This window comes from Sturnus vulgaris, chromosome 3 (assembly GCF_052056855.1).
Source record: "Sturnus vulgaris isolate bStuVul1 chromosome 3, bStuVul1.hap1, whole genome shotgun sequence".
NCBI lineage: Eukaryota > Metazoa > Chordata > Aves > Passeriformes > Sturnidae > Sturnus > Sturnus vulgaris.
The window spans coordinates 66,134,687-66,154,687 of record NC_142245.1 but is presented as its reverse complement, the minus strand read 5'-3'; the positions used below and the strand labels follow the sequence as shown (position 1 = coordinate 66,154,687).

At 36.6% G+C, this 20,001-nt stretch overlaps 1 protein-coding gene across 1 annotated transcript in view; it reads right to left on the bottom strand.

The window, feature by feature from the left end:
• Positions 1-322: 322 nt before the first annotated feature.
• Positions 323-20,001, bottom strand: part of MAN1A1 (mannosidase alpha class 1A member 1) — a 140,165-nt gene continuing 120,486 nt past the window's right edge. Inside the window, exons 9-12 of the mRNA XM_014876686.2 lie at positions 11,032-11,251; positions 10,013-10,185; positions 4,005-4,120; positions 323-3,366 (exon numbers count right to left, since the gene is read on the bottom strand). Of these exons, the coding sequence (XP_014732172.1) occupies positions 3,240-3,366; positions 4,005-4,120; positions 10,013-10,185; positions 11,032-11,251 (636 nt within the window). The 3' untranslated portion in view covers positions 323-3,239. The remainder of the gene's footprint in view (positions 3,367-4,004; positions 4,121-10,012; positions 10,186-11,031; positions 11,252-20,001) is intronic.

Here is a 20,001-nt window from a genome sequence, read left to right as displayed (position 1 = left end):
CTTGTGTTGTGCAGAGCATGAATTGTAGTGACCGACCTTCACTGTGCTTATTGCCTGCAACCTCCCACTTCCCAGCTTCCCTCTTTTCATTAGCAGGCTCATTTTCTACCAAAATTCATTTGGTATGCTGAATTTTATTGACAAAAATTCCTAGAAACTTATTTCAGTGGTAGAAATTCTATGTACTGATGTTAATTAAGAACAGCATCTTAACAAGTACACAGAGTACTGACAAAAATTTGTGAGTATGGCAGCTAAACCAGAATTTGCAGCAGATTACTGTAGTTACTTCTGCAACACACACAAGAAAAACTATAACCAGTTGAACAGATATATTAAAAGACTTTATTCACAATAGAGAAATTTTTACAAATATAAGTTCTTAAAAATTAAGCATCTTGATCTATTATGTATTCCATAACTTCAGTTTATATAAAGATGAAAAGACTAAATGGAATATGTACAAATCAAAACCAATTTAAATACATGATAGAAATGGATATGCATGAAGTTACCATAGAAACAGTGAGCCACTGGGCATTGCAAAAATCTGTGTATAACCAACACATATGAATACTTATCTCACAAACAATTAATTTTTTTCTTTTTCCCTGTGAAATAATGTTGGTGCCACTTAAAGGGATCTACCTCTTGGGACTCAACATATGCAGATTCAAATGCATTATTATGCTACAAAGAAATGGAAGAAGTGTGGGCAGTGTGTTTATGCTAAGATAATGTGTCCATGTCACTTTCTTCTCCCCTCTGCACAGCCTCCCCTCAACAATAAGCAATTTCTTTTGCTCTTACAAATGACTGGGAACACAAAGTCACCATCACTAGCCACTTTCATGAAGTTAGTTAAGTGAATGGGAATTAAAATGCATGTTATCTTACTAATCCAACAAACAGTGGTATTTATGGACTGTTTAAAAATGATTGCTTTAACTTTGGTGTTCTGGGGTTATTTAAAAAAGAAAAATTGATATACTCTCAGTTTATGAAAAGTTTTTTTTCTTACAGTTGGCAGATCTACACGTTGTACAATCTTCTCGTCTACTTACATTAGTTTACAAAAAGTACAGTATAGTGCAGTTTGTACATACAACCTGAATACCAATACCACATCAAATTTGTGCTCTTTCAAATCATCCTAACTCCCACGCTAAGAAAAATTCATACGAAATGTCTGTATTACAAGGAAACAGCCACGATGCTTATATTTAAGTACATAAGACCCAATGCACACAGAGCTGTGTGACTGGAGCCTGCTTTTGAAACATGGAGGAGACCTGTCTGGTTCTCTACTCTTCAGCTCGCTAAGTACCAGCAAGATCACTACAGACAGCTGGGGGACGCAAACCTTGGTTAAGAAAACCATGTAGAAAGTGGCTTAAATAACTACAAAAGCTCAGACAGAAACAGTCTTTGAGAAGTTGTGTTTTCTAACTCAAATGAGGTCTAAAGCAGCACATGCGTGTGGGAGGCAGTAGCAGCAGGTGACACAATAAACATAACTAAGAAAAAAGTAATTATTGTTACATATTAGAAAGAGAGGAAATATTTTGGTTTTATTCCACAGCTATGGTGGTTCAGGGGGTGGAAAAAAATCTCCCTTATAAATACTGTTTATAAAGAAAAACAATGAAGTATGCTCCTCCAACAGTACAAATTTTTGGCTTCTACCTAAGGAAACCTCCACTGCAGACCTCTATCAGCATAGAAAAAATGTACTCTAAAGCCTAAACAAATGTGTTTCCTCAGCTATGATTAGTAATGCTGGACATGTGAGCTATCTTGCTAAATACCACTCAAGAACATTGTTATTCAGAACCAGATTTGTTTCACTGCAGTCCAGTCAATGAATAATGGTCTTTCTCAGAATGGGAAGCCAGGTGTTTCCTATCTGAAATGTATGGAAGTCATCCATGAAATGAAAACACAGGTAGACTTAAAAATCATGTAAACCACTTCAAACCAAGTAGAAACAGGAATTATTCATGCCTCATTTCTTTTTCCCTTTGGTGATGCCACAGAGCAAAATATTTTTGGCAAAGCTGTTGCCTTTCTTAGTAAGCCAGGCCTCTACTCTAAGGAATATTTTTAAGCACATTGCATTTCTGTTACTTAAGACATGACAGTGTTGTCAGAAAGTTTTAGCTCAATGCAGGATAACTTCCTCTCTGAATGACTTATCTTCTTTTGAGGAGGCAGGTTTTCTTCAAGGCATATGAAAGTCTATATTCATATACATTAAATTGCTTTGTGACAATTATCCATCAAGTCTGGTGTCAAGTCTGAACCTACCTAAATCTTTGTGAATGTAACAGAAAAGCAAACAAATTGTATCTGATATAATTCTATGCTTCCAGGAAAATGTCATTGAGTGTTTTTTGTTGTTTTTTTTTTTTGCCAAACAACCAAATGAAAGCTACTGGACTAAATATATAAAGAAGGTTAATAGTCCCTTTCTTAATATGAAATTACTACCTTATTTTACTCCATAATAGCTTGACTAAAGACGTAAGAATAACACCACTTAGAAAAGGGAGGAAACAATTTATTCTATTACAATATTCTAACCAAAACCTGAAAAACTAAGGTCTGCTAACTAATGTGCTAACTCCATAGAAACTAGTTTAATCTAACTTATACTGCAATTTCACAGTTGTGTCTGCATGAGATGAAAATACCCCTATGTAGACTTCATTGACAATGAAATACATCAGATACTTTAGCAAGTAATGATAGACCCGCATAAGAAGAGGCTGTCACAGTCACAAGATTTGTCCTGGATGACACACAAACTAACATAGAAAAAAACAAATAAAGGAAAAAGCTCTTTATACTTAATTCAATATGGCTTTTTGCAACATGGCAAAATATTACAGCTTAAAGCATACATCTCCTCACAGAGGAGAGTAGAATTTTGCAGTCAAATTAAAAGCATAACAGGAAACAAGTAACATGCAGACCTTCTGCTTTTTTGGCCAAAATGACACTGTAGCCTAACAAAATCTGGGAAGATATCCTATTTCACTTCTAAGAAGCTATTCATCTGAATTAGAAGACTGAGGTTTCATCATAATTTAATTGGGTACATTCATAAAAATTTACTGTTAAAGAAAACAGACTGCAAAACACTTGATTAAAAAATTTAACTTGGGAATTTAAAACCAAATCATGTGCCCAAGTCCTGGAAATGTAAGGAATGAAACAAAGTATAAATTAATCTTCATCTATTTCTGATTTTCTTCTTTATTCCCATCATCTTTGCGAAGGACAGGGAGAGGATGAGCCTCTGTGTTGAAGACCCAGTGTTCAAATGGAAGAAGATCATCTTCAGAAAACAGCAAATACAGGTACCTGGCAAGAAAAAAAAGCAGGAAATGAGACAACATGAGGGAAGTGATTTTCAGGAAAACACATAATAATTCATTTTTCATTTACTTGAGTATTAAATTCCCTGTTGAGATGACATGAGTGATTTTTTTTCTTGCACAGAAAAATAGCCTCCAGAACTGAAGAGATCAAGACAAAACTTTAATCTCATTAAAAATATAGGTGATGATGATAGATAATGAAAGCTTTTAGTTTTCTTTCTTAACAGGTCCTGCAAGCTTTCCATGGAAGTTGTTTTTTTTTTCTTCTTTTTCTAAAGTTTTAAAATGAAAAGTTCTCAATATAAGCCTGATAAGTTCTCTGTCTAGTCAATTTGTTTCATTAGTGCTGGCATATATAAAAAGATAGGAGATGCAATGTCTCAAAAACTATCAAGTACCTTTATCAGAAGTAAAGATAATTTGCAGAAGTCAGGGAATTTAGTTTACTGACATAGATTGGAAAAAAAAAGACAATTTGGCTTCCTGCAACCTAAGAAAAGCTCTGCTATTTCACTCAGATTCTGTTATGTGAGTGTCAGGGGTACTAATGATAAATACTTATCTGTAAAGACGATACATAGAACTATTTCACATTAATGAAAGTCAACTTTCTTTACTTACTTGAGTGTCTCTGAAAGGAAGAAACTTTGCTGCACATCGTCATGGCTTTCATGATGGTTATAAACATCTCTAATGCCAGAATAGCCACCATCTACTCTGCAGTGTTTTTCCAGTGCCTGAAGCAGGGAAGAAAACACCCAAATCAGTGGGATTAACAAAATTAATAATATGTCAGTTTTTCTGTTTGACAATGAAACTAGCAAAAAACAGTTGCCACAATTTTTTGATAAAGAGAAGAAAACTTGGTAAAGCTCTAGATAGAAGACTCTTTAAAAAAAGACATAGGCATACCTGTCTAATTTTATACAGGAAGAGAAGGAAAGTAATAAATGAATACAAAGTGAACACAATGCAGCTTTCAGAAGGAAAGACGTATGGGTATAAGGATTTGAAGACATATGGATTTTTTACTTATGCTCTTTTTCCTCTTTTAAATAGGAGTAATAATAGCCTTTCTCTCCCAGTCTTTCAGCTTTTGGAAACTGTGTTACCTATACCTTTCCTGGTCATATTTTGGTACTTAAAATGATAGTGACATAATTGAACACCATACTAAAGATCAGTCTTTTCTCCTGCAAGTCCCTGCAAAAAAAGGAAAGGCAACTCTCCATTTTCTGAGTAAGTTGTATGGCTTCTCTTTGCAATTACTTAATTTTTCAATGGGAAATCACTGATATTGGGCTCTAACCGAATTTCTTTTGTGCAGTAGTCATATTTTTCTTTGCTACCTCTCTGAAAAAGCTTTGTCTGTAACACAGGAGTAGACAGAAAGCCAGGACTTAACACCACATAATTTAGCTGTAACAACAGCAATGTGTTTTTCTCTAGCTAGTTTCCAAACTCTTTATTCAGTTAAAAGGTGTAAAACAAATGACTGATTCCTATTTCCCAATAAAAAGGAGTACATGGCCGCCTAAAAATACAATTTATTTTCTGCCCACAGGAATGTCCTATATTTCGAAGAAGACATATTTTTAAAGGAGTAAAAGGATCAGATGAAGAGTATATATAAAAGGGCAAAAAAGATGCTGGAACTGTAGAAGGTATATACAGTGAGACTATTTAATATACTTTGTTGCTTTTCTTTATCAGGTGTTTGCATTAGAAAGGTGGTACCTATATGCCTATGTATAAGCCATAACTTCTTTAAATATACTGTTATCCAATACTTTATTTAAATATTGGTTATCTTATCACTACTATATTTTAAAATAGTTATTCATCCCTTTTTTCTTTATAATTTACCCATTTAACAGGGCCACAAGTATTCTTACTGTATTCTACTCTTATTCTCTTTTACAGTAACTCTCTGGTATCACACAGTATAAGGAAGGAGGAAAGAGAATTTAAGATGATGATATTTGAAACAACTCATTATTCAAAAACAAATTAATAAAATGCTAGTTAATCCTAAACAACTTCTCATAATGAGAATGACAGCAAGGATGGTGGATGACTGCATTCACTCAGGACAACGCTATTGTGAAACAGGATGTTTGCTGTGGAGATGGTATTGGAACAACAAATTTCAGGCAGAAGCACCTGAGGCTTTATTCCCCGCTAAGCAGAGAGCCAGGAGATAACTAGTCCCTCCCTTTCTGAAATTACTACAAATATCACTGAAGTGAGTACAGGATGTGTAGATTTTATTTAGGGAAAGATGCTGCACTTCAAAACACATAAGCTAAAAAGCAAGGCAGAGGATATATCTAAACCCGGCAGAATAAGTACTTTCTGATAGCAGATGGGACTAAGAGTCACTAATAATCAGTGAGGTATTCATCACGTTCCCCTGCTCTAAAGAGTCTTTAAGATGTGTGTTTTGCTGTGAGTAGATATCCTAAATGTCCTTGATTTTGCTGGAGTCCCTGTAGCTGTCTGCACACATTTGGCTTGCACGTCAGGCTCTCCTTAGTTTTCACTGGAGAGTAAGCTGTCTATCATATATTTAAAAGGGATTTTTCTCCAGAAGAGATCCTTTAAAATATAACAGCCTATTTGTCTTTTCTTATGTGTCTTTAGGTTCTTTAATTTTCCTGGACACTTTTACTAAATGACAAATATACTTAAGTTCAAATAAGTCATTTCCTCTGCCTGGCATTCTTTCCTTCTTGTCTACTCCAACCTGCAACGAATTTAAAATGCTGCATCTGTGTCTGGACTTTCAATGTCAAACAAAAGATTATGTTTTTCAAGGCACAGCAGAAACAGAACTTGAAGGATAAGGCTACTATGCAAGGAAATACCTGCATTCTAAACAGGGCAAGGTAAAATAAAAAGAAATTGGATTTACCATTTATATGCTCTAACATACTTAGAGCCTTCTTTGAGTTCAGAGGCATCATAAAGGTACCTGGAGGCACAGCTATGATGTAAACCAAGGGGTTAATTTGCCCCATGTTTGCCTTCTGGTGATATTACTTAATGCAAATATGAAGCGTCTCATCCCTCAAAGCTACTTTCCCCCTTACTAAAGGAACAGGACATCCACCTGCAGGATTAGTAGGATAAAAAGGCTCTAGGTTGTCAACCATCCTGGCACTGATGGGCTTCTGTGCCCTTTCCTGCAGCTTGAGAGCACAGTGATGTTCACAGTGATAGAGGCAGTGGTGGGCAGAAAGAAACAATCAAACACATTTTGAATAAATAGTGTTCTGAAAATGAGGGTGGCTAGGATCAGTTATGATACAGTAATGGAAAACATCAAGCACAGTGAAAACTGGCTGACAGTCTCAAACTACCATAAAGGGAAAAACAAAGGAAGTGCTACAAATTTAAAATATGTGCCACATTTATAATGCAGAAAGGGAGGCTTTTATGAGCTAAGCTGATAAAACCTTTCTGACTCAGTAACAGTGGATATTGCTGGTGGTCATAACTGCATTTTCTCCAGCTGCTGAAGTACATACAAAATTATCTTGGACTCAAAGCAGCAAAGCAAATTCACAAAGAAAAAAAGGAGGGGCTATAGCATATTTTTAGTCTATAAAATTAGACAAAGACTTAAGAGACTTGTTAGAGAGTTTAGAAGTCCTGACTCTAAAACAGTCTCCATTTCTAATACAAGGACACTGGGAAGAAAACCCTAATGAGTTCTTATTGCCAGAGTAATGAGTTGAAAATGGATATGAAACACCTGAAGAACAGCTTTTTTGGACAAAATCCAAATGGTCTGATTGTTTGTTTCCTCTTTTTTCGTTTCAATTTCAGGTTCCCATTTGTGCAACAGATACTGGTAATTAAACCAACGACCTTCAGTGGTTGAGGGCTTCCCCAAGGACACAAAGGGTGTCCTGGGGTACAATGCAAAAATGTGTATTCTATCACCATCTATTGAAATGTGGGAGGGGAGGTGATCCTTATCTCTGTGGGAGATATCCTCTGCTGATGTGCCATCTGATAAAATCAGTGGGATGATCATCGTTATCTATTCACAACCCATCCCTCCTCCAGAAGATATATTCTGTTAATGGGCCATTCAGTCCTATTGTGTGACTGATAAGATCACACCATCCCATTGGGAGATGCCCCAACCAGGGGCAGGAGCCAAGCCTTTCCTACCTAGATAAAAACCTGGGGTTTGGGACCCGAGGGCAGACCTTTCTACTGGATCCCAGAGGAAAGTCGGACCTTTTTCCACATCATCGCTGGATCTTCGGAGGAAAACTGCACCTTCTACAGGAGCACTGCTTCAACAGAACCACATCTGTCATCCAGGAGGACTGCAGCCACCATTTATAGGGACTGCTACCAACACCCTGACTGACAGGGTGTCAGGTTGTATTTTCTGACTTTGTCGGTGGTTTTTCTTTTGTATTATTGCATGTATTTTATTTTTTCTCTTTTTTCCTATTAAATTGTATTACTGACTTGGAGTCTCGCACTGGTTTTGCTTTCAAACCAATACAAAGGATCAGGTGCTCTTTGGGGCAACATTAAGGAGCAAGAAAGAACAGAATTTATGAAATAGATATGTTAAGCTAAGAGAGAACAGGCAGAAAAAATATTTTAAACCTACAACTGACTGCATAACTTCTGGAATGCTGCAAGGTTTGTTTTTGTAAAACACTCAGCCGCACATTAGGACAATGGAAGATGGGCCCCGGGCAGAATGGACCAGCTGCATCTCCCACACACAGCCTGTGTTAGAGCCAGATTGAGGATAACCACAAGAATGTTAAACAAGGAACACGTGGGGAGCAAGAAGAAGGTAAACAAGTGTACCAACTCGAAAGAAACACAAACAAACTGAACCAAATGGGTAAAGAATAATAATAAGGAAAACATTTCAATTGTTTATTACAATGTTATCAGTGTGGGCAGTAACAATGAGTCAGGAAAAACATCTCCTGGAGAAGGAACAGTTGGCATTGCTGAAGCCTGATGGGATGACTTCCACAAACAGTCATTGTAAATATGCCAATTAGAATCTGCCTGGGAAGATTCCAGTAGTAAAATGTATGCCTATGGGTGATGTTAGCAAAGCAGAAAGTAAGGGAACAGCCCTCTAAATTAGAGGTTTTAAAACCCCAATTGCTTTGGAATAAGTAACTCAGAGGCATATTGTTTCAGGATCCCAGAGCCAACACCTGAGGGAGGCAAATACAATGCCCTAAATTCAGCCTAGCTGAATACAGTGCTCAGTGCAGGTATGGAACAATCGTGAATATTCAGGCAAGAAGTTTGAGAGTATAAGCATAGTTAATACTACTATTCTTTTTTGTAAAGCAGATTTTGGCTTAAATTTAATTCCTGGAGGGTATCTAATTACCAGACATGAAATACCCTTTTTTTTTCCACAATGCTCAATAGCATTTGCACAACATTTCTGATATGATCGGTATCTACACACTGAATACTGAATACATTTACAGAACTTGGTTGCTGTGGAGGGAGTTGGGTTTATGGGGTCATAACCCAGTTACAGCTCTCTAGTAGGGTCCCTTGAGGATGAGAAATTTTAGGACACAAGTCTACACATTCTACCCTCAGAGTAGAGCAACTTTCTACAAGTAGTGGTATAAGCCTCTCCAAGAAGGTTGTAATCATATACTTCTAGAAGCAAGAGAGTAAACCGACAAACAAGACAGGCAATACCTGTGCACAAGAGAGGTCACTGTAAACAAAATACTGCAGAGAGGTTTTTTCTGTTTGTTTTTTTTTTTTTTTTTTTGTATTTCATTTTTCTTAAGTACACAGAGCCAGAAAAATAATTTTCTTCAGCTTGCTGTATTTCCTGTCAGATGCCAGATAATTTAGCAAGGGTGGCACCAGTGTGAAGAGGACAGAAGTGAACTCCAGAAAAGTGTAATAAGGACCCATACCTGGAAGATGGAACATGGCAAATCTAAAGGCTCTCAGCCTTAAGAGTAAGATTGATTAATTGCTGAAGTAAAGGAAACATTGGATTTGGCAAGCCCATTTTTTGCAGTGCAGACTAGCTGCCCTTTTGGAAGGCTTGTGCTAGACAAGCACAAATAGCTAGGTTCAACTTGACTGGTCAAAGCTCAAAGGCCAGTGGGACAAAAAAAAATCAAATCTAGAAGGAATTGCTATCATTTAGGGAGTTTTGTCCAAATAACTTATGCTTCTTGAAAGTGACATGGTTTTATGTTTGGTACTACCTAGTCCTTCATCCTGGCCTTTGTCACTTTAATTAAAATTACCTTCACACAATTACTGAAAATATATTTCATAAAACTTATTCCCATATCCAAGGCTCAAATCTGACACATGTATGTACCTTCCATTCACATGCAGCAACACTCAACATCTTGGACAGTACATCCAAATGTGACCCCTAATCCTAGAAGTATTTAAGAAGGAGAAATCACAAGGGACTTTTCTATTATACAATATCAGCAATATTTGGTTTTGTCAAAATGCCTGGAAATCTGAATTGATATCACTGATTTAAAATAAATATTCAGTCTCCAACTGCTGAACAGTCTCCAGTGCTGAACAAAATTAGTAGGATTTAAGAACAAGAAAGTCCAATAGAACATTACCTCAACAGCTTCCCATCCCCACTCCCTGTACTTTGGATCGTGAGTGAGCCGCCACATGTACATGTAGGTCTCTATAACTTCTGGTCGTAGGATGTAGTACTTTTCATTTTGTCTTGTGGCAATGGCCTCAACACCACCATCAAATCTGAAGGCTTCTGGTCCCAGTTTCATTCCTAGCCGACAAAAAAAGCACAGACTAAAACAAAGGCATTAAAAAAGGTTTCAAATTATGTAACCAAATCAAACTCCTCAAATTACCAAATCAAATTAGGCTTTTATGTGGCATGAAGCCAGGTTGTCCAAAACAATATAATTTGTGAAAGATACTGCAGTTCCTCCTGTTTTCAATATTTTATAAATAATTTGGAGTAGGAGAGAGCTGTTCTTCACCAATGCCCTAAATGGCAGTTACAGTTTAAACAGCAATGCTAACGTTTGCATTCTGGAGGAATTCATGTAACTAGCAACAAGTGAAATTTTGCCTAAAAGATGAGGATATTTACTTTTCTATATCAAACTGGAAAATATACTGTGGGACCTGAAATGCTGCCAGGATTATTTCTATAAGAAGACGATAAAATCCAAATAAATTTCCTGCAGAGAAATCCACTTTCTTTGTGCAATTCTATTGTTTGCAGCATTGTATCAACAGAACTGAGTGTAAAATATTCTTTTGTGCATAAAACATGATGAATACCTATATTGATGCATAAATGAACAGAGTCCCTCTCTTGTATTCAGCTATACAGAAACTGGCATAGTGAAAAAAGCTTGTTAATTACTGTTATGCAACTGTCATGTCAATTACTACAGCGAGGAGATACGCTTCAAGTGCACAGAAATTATTTATAAAACAGAGCAGCCATTTTAAAAGTTACTCTTGAAGCAAGGCAGCGTTTGCTCAGAAGGGATGAACAGTTCTCACTGTGCTACAATTTTCATTCAGCTTTATGCAAAACCAGCAGTGGTGCCTTGAGGAAGGCAAGCTGTGCAGCCAGGCTCTGCAATACGCTACTCACGTGTACGGTCATAGGATTCATGGCACGTCCTGGCAATTTCAGCACCCAGCTCGATGTGATGGCCTGTCTTGTCACTGGGTGCTCCATCTGCTCCCAGAGCAAACATGCCTCCAGCAAAACACGTGAGGTGTCCCATCTTGTGTTCCAGCAATCCGCCCTTCCACTCGGCGATGTACGTCAGGCCCCCGCTTGACTTTCGGATGAGGTGGGTCTCGATGGCCTGCAGAAGGACGTGATCTCAAACCAAAGGCCCATTGGGTAAAGTGCAAAGGGCAAAGCTGTCTTGTACGTTGGTTGTTTTTGCTCTGCATTGCCTTTGCTCATAAAATGCAATGGATAATATGAGCCAGCATAACTTCAAAGTGCAGCCAAACCAAGGCAGATTAACGTACGTCAGTAATGACGACTAATTGTGCTTCAACTTCGAGCAATTTACAGGGTACGTTTTATAAAAATGTTGGAAAGACCTACAAAACCCACTTCAAATTTTGAATAATTTTATTTTTTTCTCCCTTTCTACATTGAGCAGTTTCAGGTAATTTAGCTTTCAATAGTAATTTAACTTTCAATAATTATTAGCCATCACATCAGCTTTTGTATTTCCTATTTTAATTCTGACTTACAGGAGGTGGTTATTGATATAATTTCATGTAAATTATATGCAGTAATGACTCATATTCAAAACACTTGACTCAGTGTGTGCAGTGAATGATATTAGTCTAGATTCCCAAAGTCCAGTGGGTTTCCCCTCCCAAACGGAAATCCTTTACCCAAACTCTATCAAGAGCAGGGTCTCACTGAGATCTCTGGAAAAAAAGCCAAACAAACCCTAAGCAGAATAAAAATACACAAACCTAGAGGGAACTGGAAGTTGGTAATAATAGCAATGTGTGGTCACTAATTACAAAATCCAGAAAGGCAACCTTCCATTGTGGGAGGAACAGAATTAAAACAACAGAGATGCAGAAGAGCACATTAATTAGAAGCCCACAAAGAAAGTAAAGTATTACTCTTCAAAAGGTTATGGAGAGGAGATAATTCTGTTGTGCATTCAGTTATCCATTAGTGCTCTGGTTCTTCTGTTGAAATCATAAGATTGAGAAACAGTACTCAACATGTATAATACAAGAGAAAAACCATTAACAAAAAAGCTAGGATTTTAAAAAAAGTTTTATAAAGAGAAAGTAATGATTGTAGTTACTTCTCCCCATTTAAGCATTTGTAAAGGTTGTTCCTATAAAAAAAATGAAAAATCCTCTCTAAATTAGAAGCTTCAGCAGAATAATGGTACACTTTTTATTTACTGGTTTTTTTTTCTGCCAACAACATTCACATTGAAAACTATACTTTGTTTTCCATTAATATTAGTGCAAAGCACTTAGTAAGGATGTTTTCTGCCCAGATCCAGAGCCACTATTGGCTCAGAAATCTCTTCCACCCCTTGTTTCCACGTTGATTACATGCTTTTACCACTAGGTACCTACTGGAAAACATGCCTAAATTTTAAAGCAGAAGTAAATAATGATAATTCCTGTGCTTTAAACAAATTATCTTTTTTTTAAAATCCTGCATAATTTAACCTATAAAAAGAGGAATTAGATGTAAAAGGGGAAAGGTGAGAAAACACACAACAATTTTGTGGGAAATAGCTTTCAGACCAATTTGGGCATTCTAACAGCAAGCTACCTAAAGCCAAGTTGAGACAGGAAAAACTTTAATGACATTTCATTTAACCTTTCAGTATGGTATCTCCCATCTCATCAAAACAACAGTTCTAAAAATAGGCAATAACTTTACTGGTCACTTAGGTGTTGGGTCAGAATTCATTTAAAAAGTAAGCAACTATAAAAATAGATTGATAACTAAATCTACCTATGTTGCAAATTTATTTTTTTTAAACCAATGACTGAAAAACAGAATAAAGTATTACTGTATCTGACCAACATAACAGCGATGATGCACTTTTGAACTATGTTAACTAGACTAGAGTTGATCCTTGTAGTATAAAAATGAATTTTCTGATACCAACTAGGGTTGATGAGTTTTTCCTCTCTTTTGGTTCAAGATTAAAGTTCAGGCTGAAAAAGGATGACTTCCAAGAGTTTTAAAATGATTCAAACAAACTGGTGTTAAGAAACTAACAAACTCACGTTGATTGATAACCAAGAATGTCTCAAAATAAAAATATATTTCCAATTTAAGTATTCATGTTCAGTAAAGCAAATCATCTTTGTTTTATAAATGGGGCCTATTAAGAACTAGTACATATGTCTATTAAGTTAATTTATTATGCAACCATCTTATTTAAAGCTATTTTTATGAGGTAGTTATTAGATATATTACAGACTCTCAGACTGCCTTGTCATGGTTTGTACAAGCCTGAGTCCCTAAGTGCTAGATAATACCTATACCAGTGTGTATTTCTTTATTAATGGCATGCTGGGTCACTACACATTTTTACCTAGACATGAAATCTGAAGTTTAAGAGCAGGATAGGAAGGAAGGGTTACATTCCCATAGGGGAATGCTATTTGCTATCTGCAGTGCTTTGGGTGCAGTTCTGGCAGGGAAATCAAGAAGTAAACAAGTTATCATAAAAGGAGAATATGTAGTGTTTTGACAAAGATCCCCCCAAGTAAAAAGCTCTGTCTGGTACAATTGATTCTAAATTTCATACTTAAAATAAACTTACTTTTATTTTGATATAATTATGCATTCACTTCAAGGAACACATTTATTTGAATTGCAGTTCTATTTCAACTTGCTCCCCAACTACAAATAATTCCTTCCTGCACTGTTAGCAGATCAGGTGGAGGGATGTAGCACCTCTCCTGTGAGGAAAGGCTGACAGAATTGGGATTGCTCAGCCTGGAGAAGAGGCAGCTTCAGGGTGACCTAATGGTAGCCTACAGGAAAGATGGACAGGAACTTTTTACAAGGGCATGTAGTGACAGGACAAGGGGGAATGGCTTTAAACTGAGACCATGTGTTTAGATTAGATATTAGAAAAAACTTCTTTCCTGTGAGGGTGGTAAGGCACTGGAACTCATAGCCTAGAGAAGTTGGGGATGCCTCATCTCTGGAAGCTTTCAAAGTCAGACTGGATGGAGCTCTGAGCAAGTGAAAGGTTTCCCTGTCCATGGCAGGGGGTTAGAATGGTCTTTAAGATCCCTTCCAATCAAAATCATTCTATAACTCTGTGATATTTATCACTATAGAGATTATTATTTCTTCTTACTGTAATTAATATTCTGAATATAAACCAATATACAGTATCTGAAAACGATAAAAACATAAGAAGAATGTGGTCTTTGATTAGCTGAAAATACATTACTGATGGATTGTTTGGAGCTGGTACAGTTTTTCTTTTAATTAAATGGAAATTGCATTTAATTCTAGAATATATTTCTGCAATTCAAATAATAATTTATTTATTTCCATGAAGGTAGGGCAGAGAGACAGTGTAACAGAAAAGACTGGAAAGAGAAAAAGTAGCTACAAATATATGTTACCAAAGGGAGCGATAGCAGATGCTACCTGGAAGTGGAAAAAAAAAATTGAAACAAAAAAATTTGAGACAACCTGATTTGAGGCTGTAGTGGACAAAAAAGGAGAGGGAAACGAAAGGTAAATAACACTTTACAGATATTTAAAGAAATAAATTTACTGCATGTAAAGCTGCTATGGCATACAATATGTCATGTAGCCATAAGCTCTTAGAGCCAGAATAACTTCTTACAGCTGATACAGTTCCTGGCAATTTTTCTTTTTAAGCTTTTACCTAAGGCTCTGCTTACAGACCTCACTGCAGTAAAGCCTTCAGCCAAATTACTTTTTTCTCCATCTTGTGAGAAATGATTCCTTCAGTGCAACAACTGTATAAATGCTTTTGCACTCAATTAGAAACACTAACAGCCCTTTCTACAGTTTGAATGGTGACTGAAGTGCTCCTTGCATTACTACTTGCATCTTTCTCAGGAGTTTGCATGTTAAAATTATGCCCTTGCCTATCTGTCACAGTGAATGAGACATCAGGAATTGTTCCAACTACAGGATTGCAAATTGTACATTTGTGTAATCTCTGTTATTGCCAGCATAAAGGAGAAATTTCAATTTTTCCCAACCTGATTTCCTCCCCTTCCTGCCCTCATTGTTAAGGCAATATATTTTGTGTTCTCTGCTTATCAGCCTGTTCCTTAACCTATACGTTATACTGCCAGCTCTTACCATTGCAAAATTTAGTAGAATTGGACCCTCCTAATAAATAACCATTCCTCATTCAGTTCCTCACTTTTTCAAGCTTTTCACACATTTTAAATTATGTCTTCATCACCCTCTTCAGTCTATCCCTGACTTGATTTTGTGGTTGCAAAGTCCTTCATTTACCCTTTGAGTTGTTTAAAATGTATTGTTCATAGGAAACACAGAAGACCCAGAACTGAATCATCTCACTGTTCAAATGAGGTAAAAACTAATCAATAAGCTTATTTTTACAGGTGTTTTCTTGGTGGATTACACTGACAGGTAACAAAAACACTAACTGAGATGCCTGCAGAGCACAGGTGGAGGTTTCTCAGGAAAAATGATCTGCTCCTCAAGGCTGCTCAAATTCTAAATAAACATGTGCCACAGAAGTGTTAACTCTGCTGAAGGAGCCGAGATAACAAATTACAAACCTCAAACGGCAATGTGACCCCACAGTTCTGTTACCTCCAGCTCTTAGGCATTTTACCTCTCCTTTTGCAGTATCTTCTCTTTTGTGATTAGTGAATTTCAGTGATTACGGCTGTTTTAACAAAACCCAGATGGTTTCATTTCCTGCCTCAAGATGTCACTGTAGCTGGAGATAAAACTGCCCAGCAAGACAGTTCCATATTTTCCATACCTTAATAAATTTGAAACTTCTAAAATATGATTCTATTTCTACATTTCAAGGGTTTATAATGTCTGTTTTGGGGATAATTACAACTCTGCAGGCATCTTCATAACAAAGCACCATAAATTATCTCTCTTCAAACTTTTAATATATTTTTCTTCCCCTAGGAATTTTCATAAACAGTTTTTTGATGATTTGAAGCAACAGTGAAGATAAAAGAGAATTCTACCATGTGTTATTTCCAATGATTCAAATATGTATAATGTCAATTGCCTACTTATTGACTTTAATATTTACAGCTTGCACCAGTACATTTTATTGCTTTGAAACAGCACACAGCAGCAGGTCAGGATTACTGTGGGTTTACGTTCTGTGAATTTCTAAGTAAATTGTCGGCTTTCTTGTTACTTCCCTTATATTTTCTCTGTTTAGTTGATCTAATGCAATAGATACTTTTCTTTCTCAACCTTCGCAATTAATCAAATTTATCCTTTACTGAAAATTCAGGTGAGTTCATTACAAAAAGTTTATTGCTGGATTAGGAAGTTGAAGGCCTTGCTACAAACAATTTAAATACTTCTGCCAAAGGAAAGTAATGTCTTATACTGAGGTCCTCACTGCTTATGAGCTTTAAAATTAATGAAAATGAGCTTTAAAAATGAGCTTTAAAAATTAAAATTGAAATCTGAACATAGAACAACTTTCATTTGTTTAAACACAACATATAAGAAACATTTTGAAAGCACTAAAGCACTTACTTCTTTTGGACTTTAGACATATTATGTAGACAAGCTTACATGTGCAATGAAATATAAGTGCTTATAATGAAGGCACCTAATTTTTAAAAGGGAATCATTGGCAAACATTTAACTACTGTGATATCTATTAATCTGATCACTAAAAAGATGAATAAGTTCTAGGGGAAAGCTGACTATTTACTTGTGTTTGAAAATCACTAATTTTTTCCCTCTATAGATCTATTAGTGTCTCTCAGAGCACCAATGCCCTAGCTCTAAACGCACTAAATGTAGAGAAGCGTGAGTTTATTAATATTTTAAAACAGTATTAATGGTCCGGAGTGAATCAAATCAAGTCACTCTCAAAATGTTACATTGTGTATGTTCTGGATACTTTAGGATATCTGTTGATTCTGACAAGTTTTTTGTTTTTTTTTTTAATCAGAAAAGGGAAGGGAAAATAACATGACTAGTAAGGACATGGCTACTCTGAAAAGAACAAAGCCGTGAGCAAAACCCATACAATTTCTATTTAGACTTTTCTAGTTAAAATCCTCCTTAAAGACTTCTAACAACATGAAAGCTTGCTTCTTCTCCTGACAGTCCATAAATAAGCAAAAATTTGAATAAATACTTTAGCTGGTCTGAAACTTAAGACACCGTGTGGTTATCAGTAAATTATTAACAATTTAAAAATCTGCAGAAGCCTGTCTTTAGCCTTGATGCTTTCTGTAAGCACTTGGAGAGTCTCAAAACTCTTGCTGAGAGGGGAAACGCAGTGAAGAGAATAACAAGGAGCAGCGAGTCCTCTGGATGTTCTCATCTGCTCAGTGCAATGAATCTTGTGTTCCTACATAATGCAGCCATACTATCACTATGTGCAGAACACCAGTGCAGCTGGGTGATAAATATTTTACACATGACAGCTGACAAAACTGCCTGCTTATTGATTTTAACACATTTAAGTTACATTCAGTTAAGTTGCCTCCCACCTCCTACACCATAAAAAAAAAAACCCAAACAAAGTATGCAGTGGGAATGCTGGGTACCAACTGCTTCATTCCAAGATGGGCTGCTATTGCAGCATCCTGCCTGCCTCGTTTATGTATTTTCTTCAATGCCAAGAAGTGCTCAAGTATTGAATGTTCAAGTCATTAATCACTTTTAGCTTTACCTAGTATGACAATATTTGAGTTGCTGCAGTTCTCTCATTGTCCACATCAGTTATGCAGTCTTTAAGACCACTAAAATCCCAAAGCAAACCACTTCAAGCATTTAATGGAGACTGCAGCCAGCACAAACCAGCCAACAGACTGTCACCTCAGTTAAACAGATCCTCACAAAGCTCCAGAGATGAAAAAGGCCTATCTGCCAATATCATGTTTTCAGTTTGCTATCAACACTTCATTTTCCCTCTCCTTTCAAGGAGAAAGGAGTCTCCATGGGTTTGTTTTATTTATCTGAAAGGCTGAAATCAACAGCTCTGAAAAATATTCACTACTTAATGCTGACAGTTAAATATACCCAAAATCCCCCAATCAAAATCAAACCTTTCGGCAGTGTGCAAACTGAGTACATATCAAAGCTAGATTCCAAAGTTAGCAATGTGCCAAAAAAAAAATTAACCCCCCCGAAAAAGTAATTCTATATATTTTCTGTCTGAATACTCAAAATCCTGACGCCAAAAATTACTCTTTCCTCTTTTTATATCCACAGAAGTTTACTGCATTCACAGCATTGCTTAATTGTGCAACCCAGCCTAGCAGCAATTTCTGAAATGGTGTTGAAATCTGGCAGAGTGGCCGTGGCACTGCTTCACAACATGTGTTCCTCTTCTGGCCATTTCCATTGTTTCCACTTCCATGGGTTATGCTCTGCAGAAATCACTTGTTTTCTTGTTAGGATGGTCTGAGCAGTTGTTACCCATTAAGAAAGAATAAACAACCTAAATTTCTAAAAAGTGAACTAGCTACCCTGACTCAAGACAACACTGCAGAAAGCAGCTGCTTTACCTCACTGAAACCACAGGGCCACCAAGGGCTGCACAGAACTGAGCTGCTTGGGAAGTGCTGGTGAGGGATTTTCCGTTTTCCTGTGAAGTTCTTCTGGGGTGAGTTACCATTCTCTTTATAGCCTCTGGATATGCCACTTCTCTAGAACTACACTGAGAAGCAGATGAAGGCAGAGTCGGAGAGAGATAATAAATATATATGTAAGATGCAGAAAGATTGCAGAAATGGCCATAAATAAATGTAATGGGAGAACTTGGAAAAGATACCTGACCATCAGATATCAAGTGTGAGACAACCTATTTACAGGAAGAGAGGTAAAATTGTCCTTCAGCTTAGAAAATGAGGGCTGACATATTTAAGAGGGGAGGATTTGATGCAGTTGCTTGTGACACTGGTGTTGCTAGACTAGATAGAAGTGAACCCACAAGGTCCATTTCTGCTCTAAATTATTGTGTCCTCTTATAAACCTACTCAATTGTGTCTCAGAGATCAGCCTTTTAACTGAGAAGAGTGAGATGATTCCTGTCCCGGATGCTTGCAAAGACTGATGGATTATTCTATTGGCAGTCATTTCCTCAAAATATAGCTGAAAGCTGAATACACATTTGTTCTGTAACTAAATGTTACATGCTATCCATTGAAACCAGCTTAGGAAGATCTCTTACTTCATGTATTATGTGAAGCAGGACATTATTTGTATTACTTTTCAAAAGAGAAAAAATAACTTACATTAAAAATACATTCACTTGTCTTTTTGTGTGAATTCTACAATTTATGAATCCCTCTGATGGCCTTATACATTCCTACTACGCTCTGGTATTCAAAACAAGACTATCTTGGTCCCTTTTCCCACTAGAAATAACTCTTTAAATGGCTTCAGCCATATATGCATTTTTGTGGCAAGCAGAAGCAGGTTTTAAATCCAGTCTGACAACTTAGTTATTGCTTTTAACTTAAGCCATTATATAATCTATAGGTGATACAAAAATTCTAATGGACAGCATTCCTTTTTTAAAAATATTATTTACAGAACAATGTGAAAAATAACCCCTAAGCTCTATCTAAATAGATTTCAGCTTTTCACAGTGAACTATATAACTCACCATATATTTTCATTTGTGGTTTCTGGATAGCAGAAGATATTGAATTAAGCATCAAACCTTCACATCACTCTTTCAGAATCTGGTGGGTATGTGCTGGACTGAATGGCCAGGAATAATCATGCTGTTCCCTTTGGCATAGTCTTAAAAAGATTCTGGGAGCGCTGGGGGAAATTTCTCTAAGCAAATACCAAGCAGACTCAGAATGCCCAAACCCTGCAGCTTTAGTCATAAAGAAATACTGC